The following is a 20,381-nucleotide window of genomic DNA, read 5'->3' as shown; positions in this document are numbered from 1 at the left end:
CCCTTTATGTGTACATATGCATACTTCTGAAATCAGCCTGATCGGCTCAGACTGAATCCACAGCACTAAAGTCATGTAGTAAATGCCTGAGGGCTATGGCTGAACTGTGTGCTATTTTTTTTTAATGGCGTGTACTGTTTGAGTAACGATGTCTATGCCTTATTCCTGCCACTTATTCAAACTGAGCATAGAGAGTGGTTTCCAGTGGGATTAAACTGAAGTCAGGTTATCACAGATGTTGAATTGGAATGTAAAGGAATATGACCCCTCCTGATCCAGGGGTGTGTGTGTACACACACACACTGCTGGCCAATATGCCGATTGCATCAATTTAAAATAAAATAAAAACCCTACTCTCCCAGAACCTTAATGTTTTTCCTGCCCTGCAGCAGGGGAGTTGTTTTGTCACAGGACCTCAGTTTTACTCAGTGGAATTCACCCCGCGGGGTAGAAAATCCCCCCCCATATCCCCCATGTAGGTGGGATTTTAAGCCTCCATGAGAGTTAAAATAACATTAAAGAGCAGAGGTCAAAACGTAGCAGCATCTGTCCTCTCATTCAGGCCCTACGTGTCATGTCCACAGTTGTAACATTCCTCACTTATTATCCCTGCAATCTGAAACCCCAGTCCTGCAAGCATGCTCCTCTTTAACTTTGTGCACTGTGAGGTGACATCAGCATCTTATGTATTTGCTTATTTGTATTTCTGTAGCACCCTAGGGACCTCAGTCCAGGATCAGGGGCAGGGAATGGGACTAGATGACCTCCTGAGGTCCCTTCCAGCCTGACATTTCTGTGATGATTTTGTTGTGCCCAGTACTGCACAGACATAGATCAAAGACCACAGTTCCTGCCTCAGAGAGCTCACAATCTACATGGCAGAGGGGACATGCCAAGAGCACCAGACAGAAACAGCATGGGGGAAGGATTACTAGAGTTGAGCAGAAAAGTGGAAGCTGCTAGGATTATTCCCAGCGCTTAAAGTTAAGCACATGCCTAAGACTTCCAGGTGGGGAGGTTTCCCCACTCACTAAACCTACAATCCCGGCTCTCACTGTCCCTGCATTCCACCACTCCCCATGTTAAGTTCATCCATATTTCCTCAAAATTGTGTCATGTGAAATGGATGTAAAACCACATCCCACACTAGTTTGTATTTGCACCTAATCAGGGTTTGATTCATCAGAAATATTTGATCACTGCTAAATGATTACGTGGTTATGACCCACCCCAACGTGTATTAAAATGGGAGGGTAGGTAGTTCTCCGCCCAACGGCAATTATTTGTAAATATAAAATCAACAAAGTAAATGAAGCCGGCCTATTTTTTTTTTTTTTATGAGCAGTGAGTCCACTCTATGTCTCTGTCCTCCCCAAGTTTCTCTGTGCTGTTTCCCCATGTCTTTTTCTCTTCTCCACGCTGCATGTATGCTGCCAGCTTCTATGTCTGGATTTTGCATCCTTGAAGCCAAAGGGAGTTTTGCCAAAGACGTCACTGAGTGCAGGATCCGCCCCTAGAGCTGATCAGAAGACATATTTCATTGTACATGAAATATGTCAAAGAAAGCGTTCTTTTAAAATTGTTTTGTGGATTTTTTTTCATCCAAAGCCTGCGATGTTTTCACTCGGGTGGAAATTTCTCACAAAAATCCCATTGTGCCAAAATGTCATTATTTTCATGGAGAAAAGTTTCAGCAGAACATTTTCACCCTGCTCCACCATTTGCCATCACAGGGTCACCACCTCCTTCATACTTTCCTCTCTACTCCTTGCTGCAGATGGTGTTTTCCTGCTTATCCGTCCTTTCTCTTTGTGATTGCTGTCTCTCCTTTGATTTGATCCCTTTTCCTCTCTTCTATTTCCTTTTACCTCTGCTTCGTTGTCCTTTTCCTCCCTTCCTCTTTCACTTCTTTCCCTCTGAGTTTGTTCCCTTCCTTTGCTTCCATTCTTGTTCGCCACTTACCCCTTCTTCCACTTTTCCTTTCCCCTCCTTCCTGCTTCTGTTTCCTCCTTGTCTCTCTCGACCAATCTCTTGCCTCTTCCCCAGCCTTTCCCCCTCCTGGTTCAGCTCCTCCATTCCTTGCCTCTGCCCTGCTCCACTTCACTGCTGCTGCAAGCAGAGGTGCCAGGAATTAACAAGATCGATGGAGCGCTGTTGCTTCAATGGATCTCACAGACACCCTGTTAAATTCATTAGCTGTTCTTCCAGTGCATGTAGCATAGCAGTGCGGGGCACAGAAGTAGAGGTTAGAAGACTGTGCCAGGGCATCAGACAGATGCAAACCAGCCCTGTCCGACCCCTGAGTAAAGAGCATCTGATGCTTCATGGATAACTCTGGAAAATGTTCCATTGTGGGCCGCAGCCTTTATCTCCTATATTCCTGTGTTCCTCTCTCTTCTCATTCCTGAAAATGTTTATGTGAAAACAGGCCCTGTGGGTGAAATTCTCTTCTGCACCAGGATTGGCATGGAAGCTGGGGGAAACAATTGTGGCTCCCTGATACACTGACCTGATCTGCCCTGGGAAGTCCCTCACTGAGTTTATAGCAATCTGGGAAATGCTCTAAACTCTGCCCGCTGGTAACAGTCTCCTGGGCCCCCGTACCAACGCTGTGTTGGGATGGGACAGTGGCAGGGTATGTTGTCCTTTTGCTAGCACTGTAACAAGGGGTTACTGCTCGGCTGGCAAATCCAGCTGCCTTGAAACCCCTTCCCAGCCCCAGAGCAGTGCAAAGGGGCTGGAACCCCTGAGAGTATCGTGGACTTTTTAATTCTGTTTTCCTGGGTTTGACTTCTTAACCTGAAAGGAAAGATCCACGTTATAGTCTGAAGTCGTGTTTTTGTAAATATCAACTATTTGGCCATTCTTCCAAACTGTAGTGATATATTTCAAACTATATCCACGCTGCTCCTCCATATAGTCTTTAAAGGCCCAGTGGTACAGCCCTTAAACCAGAGGTTTTCAAACTGGGGTTCGTGACCCTTCAGGGGGTCACAAGGTTATTTCATGGGAGGGTCGTGAGTTGTCAGCCTCTACCCCAAACACCGCTTCACCTCCAGTATTTATAATAGCGTTAAATATTTTTTAAGTGTTTTTAATTTATAAGAGGGGGTCGCACTCAGAGACTTGCTATGGGAAAGGGGTCATCAGTACAAAAGTGTGAGAACCACTGCCTTAAACAAAACAAGAAGCCCTTTCTCATGCATGTAATTCCAATGAAGTCAATGAGACTATGTGCCTGATCGATTGCTAACCAATGTGAACAAGGCTTACACAACTGAGCCCTAAGAAATATCCATATGATGTACTCTTCATTAAAATCAAAATGGGGAGTGTTCTTTAAAATTGAGTGGCATACTATTACTATGCTATAGTGTAGTATAGGCTATATATTTCCATGAATCACATCATCAGTTGGTATAAATCGGTAAAGGTCTGACTTCAGTTTATGCCTGCTGAGGATCTGGCCCTATCAATGTATTTTTGTGAGCAAATAAAATGCAGGGAATTTCCCACAGGTCAGGCTGGGTTCTGAGACAGCTTCTGCCGTTGTACAATCTCACTTTACAGTTTGAACACAAGCTACCTGGGTTTGGTCAGATAATCCGCACTCAAGTCAAGAGTGTTCTTGAGAAAAATATAACAGGCTAATCGGAAACAAAAACAAAAACAAAGTGAAACTCTGTGATATTCTTTATATATGTTAAAAACACAAATGGCCAGATCCTCAGCTGATGTAAATTAGCAAATCTCCATTGACTTCAGTAGTCCAAAATGAAAATTATCAAAGACCGAGGCTAGATCCTCGGCTGGTGTAAACCAGCATTACTTCTTTGAAGTCAACAAAGCTAGGCTGAATGACACCAGTTGAGGATCTGAGTCACTGTTTCTCAAATAAGGAAAGAAATGTTTTTCTGGCTACTAATGTGGATCCATCCTATAATTCTATAGCTTCTTTAATTGCTATTAGGAAAAAATTAACTTGGGAACACAGCATTCTTTACTGGTTAAAAAGGTTATTTATTTTTTTCGTAAAAGGGGATAACAAAATATTTTGTACAGTGCAAATAAGAATTCAGGTTCAATGTTTCATGTCATTGTCAATATAGACAACTGTTCAATATATTCCAGAGCTGGGACTTGGGGGGATCAGGTGAAAACAAGAACATTTGAAAGTAGTTTTCATTTCCCAATTTGCACCAGTAAAACATCCTTTAAAATATATGAGGTCTTCTCCAAACACTAGGTAAGACTATAGATGCAAAATTCAACCTGTATGGAGATAGAGGTGGAGGTTAGATAGAAAGAGGCGATCTGGACCATCCTGGCCCAATAGTACAGAATAATATCATTAAAGTGAAATAAAGAGAACTGTTCTATTTTCCACTGAAAAAAATATAAGGCCCCCTCAAAGACTACGGCCAAAATTTTTGTAAGTGACTAGCGAGTTTGGGTGCCCAACTAGTCATCTTAAAAGGGCCTGATTTTCAGAGAGCAGCTGCTCAGAGCTTTCTAAAAACAAAGCCTCATTAAGACGTCTCAAGTTGGACACCCCAAAATGGAGGCCCCTGAAATCACTGGTTACTTTTGAAAATACTGTTCTGTCCTCTCACCAATCAAATAAAAATCCCAACTACCACCAATAGCAGGTTCAAATGAATGCATGTGTCCCAGAAATCACTCCCTGGTAGCAAGAAATAGAAAATTAAAAACCAAAGGGTTAATGTGAATATCGCCCCAAGTCCTGAGCTCTGCCTGCTTAAGAAAAGACCTGAAAATGAATGTGTTCAAAGAGTGATGTCTACATTTAGTTCTAATTCTTGCAAAGGGATGAATCACCTTGTGAAAGGTGGAGCCTCACCCATCAGCCCCTGTTTCCGAATGGATATCAGACTTGAAGGAAACTGTGCGGATTGGAGAAGGCCTGCTCTTTAAACTTGTGGACCAGCTAGTGACTTTGAGTGTGTCTGGAGCTCTTTCATTACACAACAAGAATAACCTGACCAGGACAACACTCAAGAATAGATAGACATGACTTGACTCTCAATCTGGCACTTGATCGGACCTATTACTAACGAAATGTGGACTACTATCCCGTACCTTTTGAAAAACCTGTATATACTGAATCTCAGGACACCTGGGGGGTTGTTATTAAGTGAACAGCTATGAATATTTGTAATGATATGTGTTGTGTTGCTTTGCATTGTAATTTTTCTTATAAAATAAAATAAATTATTAATTTTTTTTAAAAAATAATTTGAATTATGACTATTCAAGGATTCACCTGCTCCTGCTACTTATTCTTACCCTAAAACCCCAGTCCTCAGTTTGTGACATCACGATTATTTCCAGAGGAACCAGCTCTGACCTTGTGATGATGCAGGGAGGGAATAATGAACAAGAGCAGATGAACTCTTAAAAAACAAAGATGCTTATTTCATGCACAAGTCTCTAGTAAGTGGGTGCCTAATTCCCTTCGTATCCTCTGAAAATCCCAGCCTCAGGAACCAATTCATCCATTCTCACTCAAGTTGAGTGGTACCTGGAGCAGTCCCATTGATTTCCATAGGACTAAGGTACCACACAGCCTGAGTAAGAGTGGCAGAATCTGGCCCTGAAATGGGAAATGGAAAACAGCTGATCTTTGCGGCCAGGTTGTGAGATGCTGAATGCTGAACATTTCTGGAAATCTGCCTACTTTACTTAGTTGCTTAAATGGAAGCTCTGTTCTTTTAACCTGAATTTGAAAATCTGGTCCGTAGTGTTTAAGCAGAACTGTCTCTAAATAAAGTGTTTTAAAGATTTTTCTTGCCCAATCTTTAAGGATAAGAATTCAGTTAATGGAAGTATAAGCTATAGAACAGTTAAAGAGACCTCCATATTGTCCCCAACTATGTTTGGAGCTGGGCTTTCAGGACAATGCCTATTCCTGCAGCACATGCCATCTGTGGTGCATGAGTTCCATGGAAAGAGCTAAGGACAAAACAGCGATTTTCGCTCTGATTTCCTTGGCTTTGGTCTGTTGAAGTCAGGTCATTAACACGGCTGTAGTACACAGCTTTGAACTCATGTTTATTTTCATTTTCAACCATAGGCCAAAGAAAGGAAATGAAGAAGGAGAGAACTCTTTAACAGTGTAGACATGGCAGCTACATTGATACTATTGGCACCTATTTTAACAAGTGGGGCCTCAATGCTTTTGCACTTGCACAGATGCACCCGCAATCCGCAGGATCCTGTGTGCCATTCCTGCACACAAGGTGAATAACTAGCCTTGCAAATAGTTAGGCAACCAGTAAATCTTTTACACATGCAATTGCCTGATGCCTGTGCCCAGTGGTGGGTGCCTGGATGAGTAGGGAAGAAGGTGAGGTGCCTTTTAAAGATTTGGGGTAATATTTTCAAAAATGCCTCAGTCCCATTTTCAAAAGCAACTTAGACCCTTAGGAACTCGGAAGGGCCTAACTCATCTGTGAAAATGGGACTTTTAGGGCATGTCTACACTGCAATAAAAAACCTGCAGCACCGTGTCTCAGAGCCCAGGTCAATTGACTCAGACTCATGGGGCTTGGGCTGCAGGGCTAAAAAATGCAATCTAGATGTTCACACTCAGGCTGGAGCCCAGGCTCAGACCCTGCCCCCTCACAGGGTTTCAGATCCCAGACTTCAGCCTGATACTGAACACTGAGGTGTTCTCCCATTGGCATAGGTAATCCACCTTCCCGAGAGGCGGTAGCTAAGTCAATGGAAGAATTCTTCTGTCAACCTAGGGTTGTCTACACTGGAGGTTAGGTTGATATAGATACGTCTCACAGGGGTGTGGATTTTTCACATTCCTGAGAGAGGTAACTATGGTGATGTAAGTTCCTAATGTAGGCCAACCCTTAGGTGCTTTTGAGAATGTCACCACTTGCCTTGTAATGTACAAGGCAACACTAAATAAGGCACAGATGCTCTTCTTTGAGGGATGGTCCCTATTGTATTGCACTGAGGATTTATGCATTTGCACCATGCGTCTGGAGCCGGAGAATTTGAAAGTAGTTGTGTCTGTTGGTCCACACATGAGCCATTGCTTCACGACATTGTTTTGTCCGAGGTAATAAAGGGCGGAAAGGACTGACTGCGTCTCCAGTTCCTTCTCACCGATGCATGGTCCAAGTCGGAGCTGCTAGTGTCCTCTTGTCTCTGACAAACCCAGTTTATAGTTAGTTTTCTTGTTTTTGCTGTTTTTAAAATAGTTTAGTTTTTAGTAGTAGTTTTAATAGAAGGGAGGCCTTTGGGGAATCTGTTTACCGGTTCCCCCTGGGGTTGGAGTTTCTTTTCTCCCCCCGCCCTCTCCCCCCACAATTCCTTCCTGGTGCAAGCAGCAATGGAATGGCACAGACAGCAACATCCACACTCCACTCCATCAGATAAGGAGGGCAAACGCTTAGACTTTCTGGGACTAAAGGTCTTCCCTCTAGCCTTAAATTTTGATTTTCAAACTCTAAGGCCTTGCTGGCCAAATATGACTTCCTCAGCTGCAGAAAATTGGAGGACTTTACTGAAAGCTGCCTCAGCAAGATCAAATGTGTTTCCAATCTATCATGGAGGAGGGCAAACTGGTGGCAAACTGCTGCAGTTGGTGCACTCTATGGTCATGGGCATTGTCATGCAGAGGGAATCTTGGCTGCACTCATCCCATTTTCCCAGAGAGGTGCAAACTACCATTGAGAATTTCCCTTCCAATAAATCGCACCTGTTTAATCTGAAGACCCATGATTCGCTCCACTCCCTCAAGGATTTCAGAGCCACACTTAGATTGCTGAGTATCCATACACCTGCACCCAAGCAGAAATTCTGCCACATGCCACCTACTCAGTGGTTCAGGACTCCCCAGTTCTTCTACCATAGGCCATACACATCTATTCTTAAGTGCCAGAAGCCCCAATGATTCTGCCCTCTGGGCTCCCCTTCCCAGTCTTCATCATCTCATATTAAATCCTCTCAGAAACGATATTTCTGAAAGCTGCTAGAAAGCCATCAACCACCGTGCAAAAAACACTGCCATGCAACAAACGCATCCCCTTTGAGGATCATCTAGCACTCTTTTTACCAGCTTCAAGGGCAATAACAATGGACAAATGGGTCCTTGATGTCATCCACTATGGCTAAACAATCAAGTTCACCATACTACATCCACATCTCCTACCCCAATCCCTTTTCAAGGACCACTCTCATGACAACATCTTTGCTCTACAAGTAGATTCCTTACTACAAAGAGGAGTGATAGAGTGTGTTCCTCCAGCTATCAGGGTACAGGGTTCTATTCGACTTACTTCCTGGTACCCAAGAAGAAGGGCAGGTGGAGACCAATCCTGGATCTCCATCACCTCAACCACTTCATGCACAAGCCCAAGTTTCATATAGTCACTCTAGAGGCCATCATACCATCACTAGAAAAAAAGCATATGGTTTATGACTCTCGATATGCAGGCCACCTGTTTTCACATAGACATACATCCAACCCACAAAAGATTCCTGAGGTTCATGGTGGGTCCTTAGCTTTTTCAGTACAGGGTCCATTTGGACTCATTACTGCTCACTGAGTCTTCACCAAAGTTTTCTCTGTAGTGGCAGTCCATCTCAGGCACTCCGGGATACTTATTTCCCCTATCTCGACGACTGGCTACTAGCAGCGTGATCCAGACGAAACTTGAATCTGGACCTCCGTGTTACTCAGATTTCTTTCCTTCCTGGGAGTCAAATGTTGAAAAATCAACTTTGATTCCCAAACAGTCCCTAGACTTCATAGGGGCCTCCATCAATTCAGTCACAGTCTGAGCTTACCTTTCAAGGAACAGATTCCAGACTCTGCAGGAACTCGTTGACCAGGTAATCAACTGTCTGTCCCAGTCAGGACTTGCTAATCCCTGCTTGACCTCATAGCAGCCTGCACATACATCACTGCCTTCACTCACTTCCAACTTCACGGCCTACAGATGTGGCTCGAGCATGTTTACTCACCCACGCGATGTGCCATGGGCTTTATGCTGTCAGTCACTCCATGAGGTGCTCTCTTCCCTCCAGTACTGAACCCCAGCAGGTCTGTACAGGGATTCCCTTCCTCCCATCATCCCTGGACAGGATGATCCTCATGGATTCACCCCTCAAAGGATGGGGAGCTCACATCCCCATGTGATGCAAGGGACATGGAGCCCTTGTGATTCCAGGATGCGCATCAACATTCTGAAACTTTGGGTGGTCTGAGCGTGTCAAGCATTTCTCCCATCCATTTGCTCCTATCATGTTTTTAGGAAGTTGGACAACAACAACACCATTTATTACATCAACAAACAAGTGGGCACGATGTTGACTACTCTTCGTGTGGAAGCAGTCAATCTCTGGGATTGGTGCATTGCTCATAAGATCCTGTTGTCAGCAACCTGTTTTTCAGGGACTCAGAATGTGATTGCAGTCTCTCTCAGCAGAAGATTTTTCGCCAATCAGGAGCTTCATGATTCCATGCTAAATGACCTCTTCAGCTAATATGGGTCTCCGACCAGCGATCTCTTTGCCTCCCATGTCAACAACAAATGCAGTACATACTGCTAAAGGCAGGGTATCCATTCTCAAGATGATGCCCTCTTCTTCCATTGGTTGGACCAGATCAACTACACCTTCCTACCTCTTCCACTCCCCCCACAAGTCCTCCACAAGAACAGGTGGGAGAGGGCCACAGTTATTCTGATCATACCATTCTGGCCGCGCCAGTTTTGGTTTCCTAACTTTCTCCACATGTCAGCCCATCCCCCACTACCCCTACCCGCTTTCCAGGAGCTGCTTATGCAACAGAATGGCAGGATCAGACATCCCAATCCACAGATGCTTCACATCAGAGCTTGGTATTTGGGGGCATCTTCTCTGGAATGGGAGTATTCATCGGCAGTGCAAGACCCCTTTCGAGCAGCAGGAAAGAGACAAGTCAAGAATCCCTATTGGGCCAAGTGGAAACACTTCACTTCCTGGGCCCAGCAGAAAGGGATTTCCCCTGAGGAAGTGGACATTCCTCTTCTTTTGAACTACCTCCTGTCCTAGAAGACATCAGGGCTCTCCTTCAATTCTCTCAAGCTCCACATAGCAGCCATCAGTGCCTTCCACTCTCCCATGGAAGGACACTCCATATTTACACATCTGTTGACTACCATGTTTTGGAAAGGACTTCTTGGGACTTTCTCACCCATACCACCTATCGCTCCCCAGTGGGACCTCAATCTCGTTCTATCAGCATTAATGAAACTGCCCTTCAAGCCTCTGGCTTCATACTCTATGTACCTCGTTTCCATGAAAGTCACCTTCCTACTGGCTATTACTTTGGCAAGAAGGGTAGGTGAACTTGGAGCCATGATGGCAGATCCCCCTTTCACCATGTTTCATAAGGACAAAATGTCCCTGTGCCTACACCCCAAGTTTCTACCAAAGGTCATATCCTGGTTTCATGTCAACCAACCCATACACTTACCTGCTTTCTTTCCAAAGTATCATGCCTCAGCAGAGGAGGAATGCCTCTGTCTGCAGGGCCTTGGCCTCCTACCTGGTGAGGACGAGACCAATCAGGAAGTCCCTTGGACTACTGATCACTATTGCTGAAAGGATTAAGGGGCAGGAAATCGCCACACAGAGGATTTCCAAATGGATTTTGGAGTGTATTACACTCTACCCGTTGTCGGGACTGCATCCACCCTGTTGGATGTGAGAGCAGAATTCTGCAACAGATGCCTCATTTGGTCTGGCTGTCCTCCGTTCAACTGTGTCATCCTCTTCCTCACACTTTTCTCTGAATTAGGTACTGCTTGTCAATCACCTCAGTGGAATACAGTAGGGACCATCATTTGAAGAAGAGGAAGTTACTTTCCTGTAACTGGAGGTTCTTCCAAGATGTGTGGTCCCTATCTGTGGTCCCACCCCCGCTTCCCCTCTGCTGCAGATCTGTTCTATTTGCGTTGGAGAAGGAACCGGAGACGCTGTCGGTCCACCCTGCCCTTTATCGCCTCAGAGAGAACCATGAGGTGAAGAAAGGGTGAGTATGGGGACCAAAGGACACGACTACTTTCAAATTCTCTGGCTCCGGATGCATGACGCACATGCGTAAACCCTCTGTGGAATACAGATAGGGACCACACATCCCTCCAGTTACAAGTAAGTAACCCTTCTCTTCCCCTGTTATGCCTTATTGCTGCCCTTCTTTATAACCTTTCAGATAGCTAGCACCCATTGGGGCACTAGGAAGGAAAACTTCAGTGGAGCTATGGTGCTTTGTAAAGATGAGCGTGGACTGCTTTCCCCAGAGGGCTTGTGGCCACACCCTGTGCAGAAGGAGGAGCACCATGACATCTCTCCCCTGTGCACCACCCACAGTCATGTCCAATGGCTTCATATATCGAAGGATCAGGACCCTTCACTCCAATATTTGATTTATACAGTGGATCCCCTGGTGACAGTTTATACACCGAAACTGGAAACTTCTGTATTTTTCCCAATCTCTCTCTCTCTCTTTTTTTAATCAAGAGGTATATTGGGTTATGGAGCGTATGTTATGGCAAGGGAAAAGAGCAGGATAGTAAGTGTCAAAAATTCTGGACTGGCTGTGGGAAGAGGAAGCCAACTCCTATTCTAGTTTATGAGGGAGTTTTAATATTGGATTAATAGAATTGCATATGGAATGCAAACACCCCCTCGTGTTTCAGGCTGGCTGGTCTGCATTGCATGTCTAGAGCAGAGCGATCCCATCAGAGAAACACTGAATGTATTAAATATTTGGGGCCAGGCTTTCAGAAAAGCTAAGCTCCCATTTTAGGTACTTTAAGTGAGGGGTCTGGATTTTCAAATGCGCTCGGCACCCAACAGTTCCCACTGGAAAAAAATGTGGGAAAGGTCTTGAGCCTTTTTAAAAATCTGACCCTGCCACCCTATTTTTCGTGTATGTTACCAGCTGTGCACATTGCAAATATTGCAATGGCATTCCCACCTGTTCCTTCACTGTTAAGATTGCTGTGTCGCTTGCTGAACCGTTTTCACAATTTGGTAGAGGCCGAAATGAAAGGTCTGTCTCAGAAAAAGTTAGATGCTTTTGCAGCCATTAAAAATCCTTGGTTTCAAATAACGAGCATGCGGTTGTGGTTCCCTGATCTCTGTCGCACGCAGGTTGTGACTTCCTTAATGCATCTCATGCACCAGCTGAAAGGGGGCAGTGTAACGAAACAAAGCAGGGTTGTTCCAACTCAAAAGGCTGAAACTGTGTCGGTCTGTGGAGGACAGATCTAGCTTTCCCTTGGACAGGACTACTTGTTACAATGCTCATGTCGGCCCTGTTTGTTTTGTATACAAAACAGTTTTTGAGAAACAGTCTGATTATTGAACACAGAATCCCTAGGGTCAGATTTTCAAAATAACTCAGCTCCGATTTAGGCACTTGAAGGAAGCAGCCAGATTTTGGGACCTGCTGGGGGCCGAGCAATTTGGAGAAACTGCCCCTACAGTGATCAGTATTCTTCTCGAGGGGAGGGATTTTTAGAGTTCCTGAGCACAAGTCCCAATGATTTTCAGTGCTCCTACTTGGGCACTTTTGAAAATCCCAGCCAATGTGCTCATGAACTCCCATTGGCATCAATTGGAGTTATGTACATATAGGAAAAGGAGATAAGAACCCTTATATTGTAAAAATTGCTATATTAATTACTCCAGACCTGATTTAGAAGGCACTTCACAGGTGGAATTCTAGAGTTCCTCATAGGAAGGCTTCAGGATGGGCCCTCATCCCTTCATAATCATTGATAAGTATTCTAACAATCATGTCCTCTTATGTCAGAAACATAAATACACATGACTGGATCCTTCCCTCCCAAAACATTAGCATAAATAATAGCCCTAAAGCCATATTATGGCGTAATTTTTACAGCAAAATTCCCCATTCAAATTGTTCTCCTTAAAAAAATATGAAGTCCTAATAGGCTCTTTAATATTTAATTCACTTTTAGGTAAAAGAGCACTTTCTTCTGCTTAACGCTGGCACCTACTGGTGGAGACAAGCAACAAAATCTTTATACATACTGTGGAATTTCCCAAGAATCGAGCATGGTTCATTCAACAGCTTCCAACCCAATACATTGCCAACAGATTATATTGAGTCTTTTAGTTTGTATCCGCATAACCCATTAAGATAATTACAATGAGCCCCAAAAGTCTGTCATCCTGACTGGGAGGTGTTTCTCAAAGACTGGGAAGTCTGGATTGGACGTCCCTAGTGTGCCGAATTGCTCCTGTGGTATAAATGAGCCCACTTGGGGTTTGGCTAATACACGTATCAAGCAAAACATCTTGGTTAAGAGGCTGATTTTCATACGAGTGTAGCCCCCAACGCTCTCACTGCAACCAAACATTTCTGGATGTGTTTGATAAAAGGAATAAAGGTTTGGCTCTCCAACCTGATGTGAAAATTAAAGACAGAGGCTATGCCATCATTTTGATGTATTCACTTTAATCTGCTCAGAACATCAGCTGAAGGAAATAGTTTCGCCTGGTGCAGCGTTGAAGTCAGATGTTTCACATTTACACAGTTAGCTCAAACATTTTCAAAATGAGGAGACGAAAGTTTGGCTCCTAGCTCCTGATTTAAGCTCTGGCCTGCTATATGTCCTTGGCAAATTACTTCACTTCTCAGGGCCTGAGATTTCCCCATCTGTTTAAAAAAAAAAAGGATAATGATACCGCCTTTGTAAAGCAGTCTGAGATCCATGTACGGTAAGCGTGAGGTGTTGGTATCACTATCCATTTACAGCACCTAGAAGTTATTAAATACTGAGATCTGCCCACAGTAATCTAGAGAACCTACATGTGCTTTCTCCACACAGGGATTTGAGGCGGCTTGGAGTGACACTTGTTGGTCACCAGAAGAAGATAATGAGCAGCCTTCAAGAGATGAAGGTCCAGTTGGTGAATGGGATGGTGCCGTTGTAACTTGGTTTTAAAGTCACTTTCTCAAGTGATCGACCCTGCACTTTGTAAACTAGCCCTGAGATTTATTATAACAAAAAGAACAAAAAAAGGGAAAGTCGGTTATTTCTATAACTGAAGGACATTGGCCTCTGCCACATAATTTATAATCAGTGTTTGACTAAAAAATTTCCTTTCCTTCCTATTTGTGTCTTCATATTCATGAAGTAAATGTAACATGCATGGAAATGGATCTACTGTACATGAGGTTAACCATTTTCTTATGCTTCAGCAACAACAACAACAAGAAAAAGCCTTCCCACCACACTTTGTCTGTACATGGAATATATAGAGAGCACCTTTATATACTGAATTATGGCAGCACACGTTAATACTTCCAAGGACTTAACTTGAATGGAAAAGTTTTGTAGCCATTCATGGGCTAACAAAAGCTGCAGTTTCCTGAAGTTTACTTCAAGTCTTAATTGTCTACAGAAGTGTATTGAAGAGCAATATGATTAGATTATTTCTTGATAGATATTTTGTTTTGTAAATTTAAAAAATGCTGTTACACAGCGTTAAGTTATAGAGACTAGTGTAGAAACATGTTGCTTGTCCAGTGGCAAATACAATACAGGGTGTATATTTCCCCCCTCTGTGTTATAAAGTTCCTTTTAATTTGCTCTTCTGTGAGATGAATACATGATTAATATGTATATACTGTACAGTTTGCTACACATCCAGGTACAAGAATTTTTGGTTTGACTTGGTTTTGGTTGTTTTGTGCTACCACTTTGCTTATATTTTTGCTGCTGTTTGGTTCAAACAACATATAGAAACAAAGCTTTCAGGAGTTTTAATTACATATGTGAGGTAACAAGAGTGCATTTCAATAAAAGCTGTTTCTCCCTCTGTTTCTAACTGAGCTCTGGATATTACGGGGCAGATTTCAAAAGCATAAATGGGAGTTAGCCATCCAACTCACATTGGCTTTCAGTGGCAGTTGGGTACGTAACTTCTTCTGGACCTTTGAAAGTCTCCCCCTAAAATATCCAGCATGGCTCAGCACCCCTGTGTACTGTGACCAGTCTGCTGCAAATGGATTTAATCTCAGGGACCCATGTGTTTCCAAGCCAGCTGGGTCTGGGTAGAGACTAGTCACTGTTTTTAGCTCTGGATCTAGAGGGCACACTCCCAGGCTCAGACCTCTTGTTTTGAGCCCTAATTGGCTTGTCAGTCCACCAGCCTGGACAATAAAACCAGTGCCTCTGACCTCCTGAGCCACTCAGTTGCTTACACACGCTAGCCCAGAGCTCCACTGAGGCTGTGGGCTCTCTGGGGTACGAGGTTAACTCCTTACAGGACAACACGCCAGGGAAGCAGGGAGCGCAGGCTTAGGCAAGGAATCTCTTCACCACAGACACTTTACTCTTCAGAAGTGTGGTCTGTTCATGTTTCAGGCTGGACAAAGTCCCTCCTGCCCTCTTTTTCCACCAAGCCTTCAGTTCTGTGGTGATGGCCAGCCGCCCAACTCAGAGCAGCACCCCTTCTTAAGTGCAGTCTCTGTCTCCTTCACCCAGGTGCTCCTCTGGAAAGCTTATCCCTTCCCTCCTTCAGGCCCCAGTGTAGAAAAAACATCGTTCAATTGAGTCAGCAGTTGGGAGACAATCAAAGTGGATGGCCCTAGACTGCCATATTGATGCTTTCTCCTGATGTCCCTTCAATGAGATGTCAAGCAGCTTTCCTAGGTAGGGTGTCTATCTGCAACACAATTCAATAAGCTTACCTTGATTAACGTTAGGCTTGTGTTCGGCACATCATACAAAATGGAGTTTCTAACACAAGATGGAGGTTACAATTTGATTCTTTGCAGAATATGAGAGAGCCAAGGGGGGTGAGGTAATCTTTTAATGGACCAACTTCAATTTGTGGAAGAGACCAGCTTTCGAGCTACATAAAGCCAGACCTGAAGAAGAGCTCTGGGTAACTCAATAGCACGTCTCTCTCACCAACAGAAGTTGGTCCATTAAAAGATATTACCTCACCCTCCTTGTTAGTTTGATACAGACATGTCCCACTCTGTCACAAAGCACATAGGAGCAGAAGGAGAAATGTGCTGAATTTGATAAATGCGGTGGAATCCTATAGTAAGGATGTCATTTGTTTGAACAACATTGCTTTAGCCAGAACTCGCCTGTAACCAGTTTCTGTTTGCACATAGTAAAGCACGGGTGCTGGGATTTTCAAAGGAACCTATGGGAATTAGGCACCCAGCTCCCATTGAATTCCATCTTGAAACAATGAGGGACTTTGATTGTATTTTCTGTATAGATGGAATTCTCCAATTGTCCATAATAGGCCCCATAGTTCGTTTTAAGAAAAAAGTCTCTGTTAAAGATAGGGATTGAAAGACTTGCTCAAATGATGGCAAATATTTTTCATTATTCTAGGGAATATTAGTTGTTTATGTGGGTTGGATAGCATCTTGCAGAATTCTTTCTTGAAGATGGTATCAACATATTCTGTTTTCCTTTCTCTTCTTCACCTCTGGAATAAAAGAACATCTAATCTGTTGCTTAAATTATTCATTCCTCTCACTCAGAAGCAAGTATCTGAATACCACTTTAGTTGTTCTTAAACATCTTTTCTTTTATACTTCCTCAAACCCCAAATACAAATAGCAGCTTCTAATAAAACAAAATCTCTCACAAAGAAAGATGGGGCTTGTGCTCCTAAATCCCTTTAGTGCATCTGCAAGTTTCCTGCAAACATGTTTAGTAAAAGCATATACCTAAAAAACCATCTTCCTTCTAGAACTGTTAGTTACTTCTCAGTGAGATATGGTACCTTTCCAATTGGTGACAGGTCCAGGGGTGAACAGGTGTAGGAAGAAGTCAGATGTATCTGGAAAGGGAGTAAAGAAATGCTTTCTTCCTACATCTGTTCACCCCTGGGCCTGCCACCAATTGGAAAGGTACCAAATTCATCTGCAAATGTGAGAAATGGAAAAAAGAGACAACTTATACCAGAAGGGTGAGGTTTGACAAATCTTGATTGTGTGATTTCTTGTCTTATTGTTTTATTTTTGTCAGCCACTGGGCCACAAAGAAAAAAAACCCAAATCAAGACATAACAATTGCCACACAAAAGGAGATTTGTCAAATAATAATATTATTAGAGTTGTCAGGGGAACCGTTGTGGGATTCTCTGTGTCTTCCTGCCTGCACTGCTTTGTAAAATAATCCGTAGGAAGACAGACAGAACAACTTATTTCTTCTGGAGGAATTCTTCAATTGCCACTTGCATCAATCAGCTGTACTTGGAGAGATTTTTATTAGCAACTTCCAGCTCTTATCCTCTCCCTTTTCTGCCTGTTCTCTTCTGTCACTGGTTAACTGATGGAGCGAAGTAGCACTCTGTGAAAAATGCAAGGAGGAGTTTGGCTTTGTTCTTTTTTGTGGGCTTTTAAAATAAAGTTCCCTTGGCCATTTGTGTTTTTCAAATGCATATACAGTGTGTTGGGGATTTACTACATGAAGGTGAGAATTACCTTCTCAGAACAGTGTAATCAGTTTCCATTTGCTGGACCAGCCTTCAGAATATCTTTATGGTTAACTAGTAGAAAAGAGAATGCCCGTAACCAGATTGCATTTGTAAATAATTTGGGCACTTTTTCTTAATTATTTAAATACCTATACAAACCTTTTTAGATTTAATGCAAGCAAGTACGTTGCTACAAATCTGTTTATAATAGACTCTGTATATGAGTGGAAAAAAAACCATGACCAAGATTTTCGAAAACGGGGGGCCTAAATCAGTGCCCTGATTTTCCAAAGTGCAGCCAAGATTCCTGTTGTAGCCAGAGAGGGAGCTGCTGGGTGCTCAGCATATTGGAAAATCAAGCCGTTCATTTAGTTATCTAAATATGGATTTTGGATCCAATCCTTAGGCACCCAGTTTTTAAGCTGGAATTTTCAAAAGAGGCTATGGGATTTAGGTCCAGATCCCCAAAGGTATTTAGGCTCCTAACTCCCATTTGATTTCAATGGGAGTTAGGCATCTAAATATCTTTGAGGATCTGGGCCTACGCACCTAACTCCCTTAGGGCCCTCTGACAATTGCAGTCTAAAATCTTAGTCAATGTATCTTTATTTTACCTTAGCAGAGTTGGGATATCATTCAAAGCACAAGAAGAGAAATTTTCTTTTGGAAGGTATTTTTCGTTATTATACAAGAAAGGGTAGCAAGTAAAAATAAGTAGGTTAAAATCAGGTATTAGAAATGGACTATTGTATATATTGTCATGCAGTAGAATTGGGTCACAATGTTTTTCTGGTTTTGCTCTGTCTAAGCACAGAGGGGGAAAAAAGTGAAGTACTATAGTTAGCTATCCTTATAGTGGTCTACCAGAAATTAAAACCTGAAAGAAAAATGCAAATGTTACCTACATTAAGATGGTGAAGTTTGATAATCAGAAGTAAATTGTTAGATGTACTTAGAGTATATACCTAGGGTAAGTCAAAGAGGTTTGCTCTTCCAACTCAGTAGCCCAGATGGTTACATAGATCACTTTTTTTCAGTCCATTTTGCTGCTAATTGTAAGGGAATATTTCAAGGGGAACGGGAGATAAGAACATTCTTTTTCATCTCTGAAGGAGGAAGTCTTTCGAAGCGCAGTTCTTGTTTAGAGTGACCTCCGTTTATTCTGTGGAGAAGTTATCTAATCATAAAAAAAAAGACTGATGAAAAAAAGTCCGCTGTAAACTTTATTTATTCCTTCTATATGTTAACAAAAATATGATGACGGTGCAAAAGCTGTGTCTATTCGGTGTTGAATATAAACATGTAGAAGTCCCAGTGGTCAAGATATTGTGACTCCTAAGGCTGCTGCAGTTTTGAAACGAGTCATTAAGAAGTGTGTGAAATACATTGACAGCAGTCTGAGAGTAAGGTATAGTTTCGAGTCCTTTATTATTAAGTCTTTCTAAACCCCTTAGTGCAGGTGGGTTAGGACTCGGAGTGCTTCTATTAAACAATGCCCCAATTTGCATTAGGTTTGATTCCCTGCATTGGAGTTTTAACTCATAGAAGGCTTAGCATTGCTGTATTTATTTCCTTTTATTTTCATTTTTCCTTTGATGCTTTATGCGCATTTTGTTTGTGTACATGTTTTTGTAGTGTAAGATATAAAATTTTATATTTTTTCATAAAAATAAAAATCTTTGAATAACAGTGACATCCTGATGTGGATCATGCTCACGCTGTTGGTACTTTGTACATAATCCCAACTCATCATTCAAAATGATGGGGTCTAAATTAGCTGTTACCACTCAAGAAAGAGATTTTGGAGTCACTCTGGATAGTTCTCTGTAATCATCTGCAGTGGCAGTCAAAAAAGCTACCAGAATGTTAGGAACCATTAGGAAAGGGATCCATAATAAGACAGGAAATATCATAATGCCACTATATAAATACATGATATGCCCACCCCTTGAATACTGTTCTTTAGAACGTGTCACCAGGGGAGGTTGTGAAGGCCAAAAGTATAACTGTGTTCAAAAAAGAATTAGATGAGTTCACGGAGTACAGCTCCATCAATGGCTATTAGTCAAGATGGTCAGGGATGTAACCCCATGCTCTGGGTGTCCCTAGCCTCCAAGTGCCAGAAGCTGGGAGTGGACAACAGGGATGGATCACTCTATAACTGCCCTGTTCTGTTCATTTCCTCTGAAACACCTGGTGTTGGTGACTGACAGAAGACAAGATATTGGGCTAGGTGGACCATTGATCTGATCCAATATGGCCATACCTATGTTCTTATGTTTCTACTCATAAATTCCGATGAGTCCCACAAAACACTAGACTCGCCTCTCGCTGACTTGCTTACAGTGTTGTGAATTCATGATATTTATCCCAAGTCTCCTGATAGTTGTTTTTCTCAAAGCTTCAGCTCCTTGAGTCCTGTGATTTCCTGAGAATCTCAGACTTCATTTAAAAGAAAAATAAATTTCTAGCCTTTATGGTTACTGAGAAAAGTCTGAACAGATGAACCCTGGAGGCTCAGAAACCACTAAGCGAATATAAAGAACCACACATTTATTGTTTTCTTTTAAAAAAATCTCATGATTTTCAAGACAATCTCCTTATTTTAAGAGGTACCTGCTTCTTAATTTTTGTAATGTTTTCCTTTAGCAATACTGTGCTGTGTATCTGTCTAGCTATTTATAACACTCCTACCAATCGTATCTTAATTCTCAGTAATTCTGTCTGGGATTTGAACCCACATCCATTTTAGTCAGCACACTTGATAGTCAAATAGGAACTGAGTCAAAGCCCATAGATGTCAATGGGAGTCTTCAATGAACTCTGAATAGGGCCAATAGCCCTTTTTAGGACACAGCTAGATTAAG

The 20,381-nt window shown here is 42.7% G+C and overlaps 1 protein-coding gene across 12 annotated transcripts in view; it reads left to right on the top strand.

Moving 5' to 3' along the window:
* Positions 1-19,150, top strand: part of EPHA5 (EPH receptor A5) — a 319,537-nt gene extending 300,387 nt beyond the window's left edge. For 10 of the 12 annotated variants that reach the window (XM_073340233.2, XM_073340232.2, XM_073340244.2 and 7 more), the window contains one exon: positions 13,890-19,150. In XM_073340233.2, the coding sequence (XP_073196334.1) occupies positions 13,890-13,995 (106 nt within the window). In that variant the 3' untranslated portion in view covers positions 13,996-19,150. Of the gene's footprint in view, positions 1-4,828; positions 5,780-13,889 lie in introns of those variants that run through there. The other 2 variants (XM_073340235.1, XM_073340234.1) reach the window with 1 other exon arrangement.
* Positions 19,151-20,381: the final 1,231 nt, after the last annotated feature.

This window comes from Lepidochelys kempii, chromosome 4 (genome assembly GCF_965140285.1).
Source record: "Lepidochelys kempii isolate rLepKem1 chromosome 4, rLepKem1.hap1, whole genome shotgun sequence".
NCBI classification, from domain to species: Eukaryota; Metazoa; Chordata; order Testudines; family Cheloniidae; genus Lepidochelys; species Lepidochelys kempii.
This window is presented reverse-complemented; position numbering and strand designations above follow the sequence as displayed.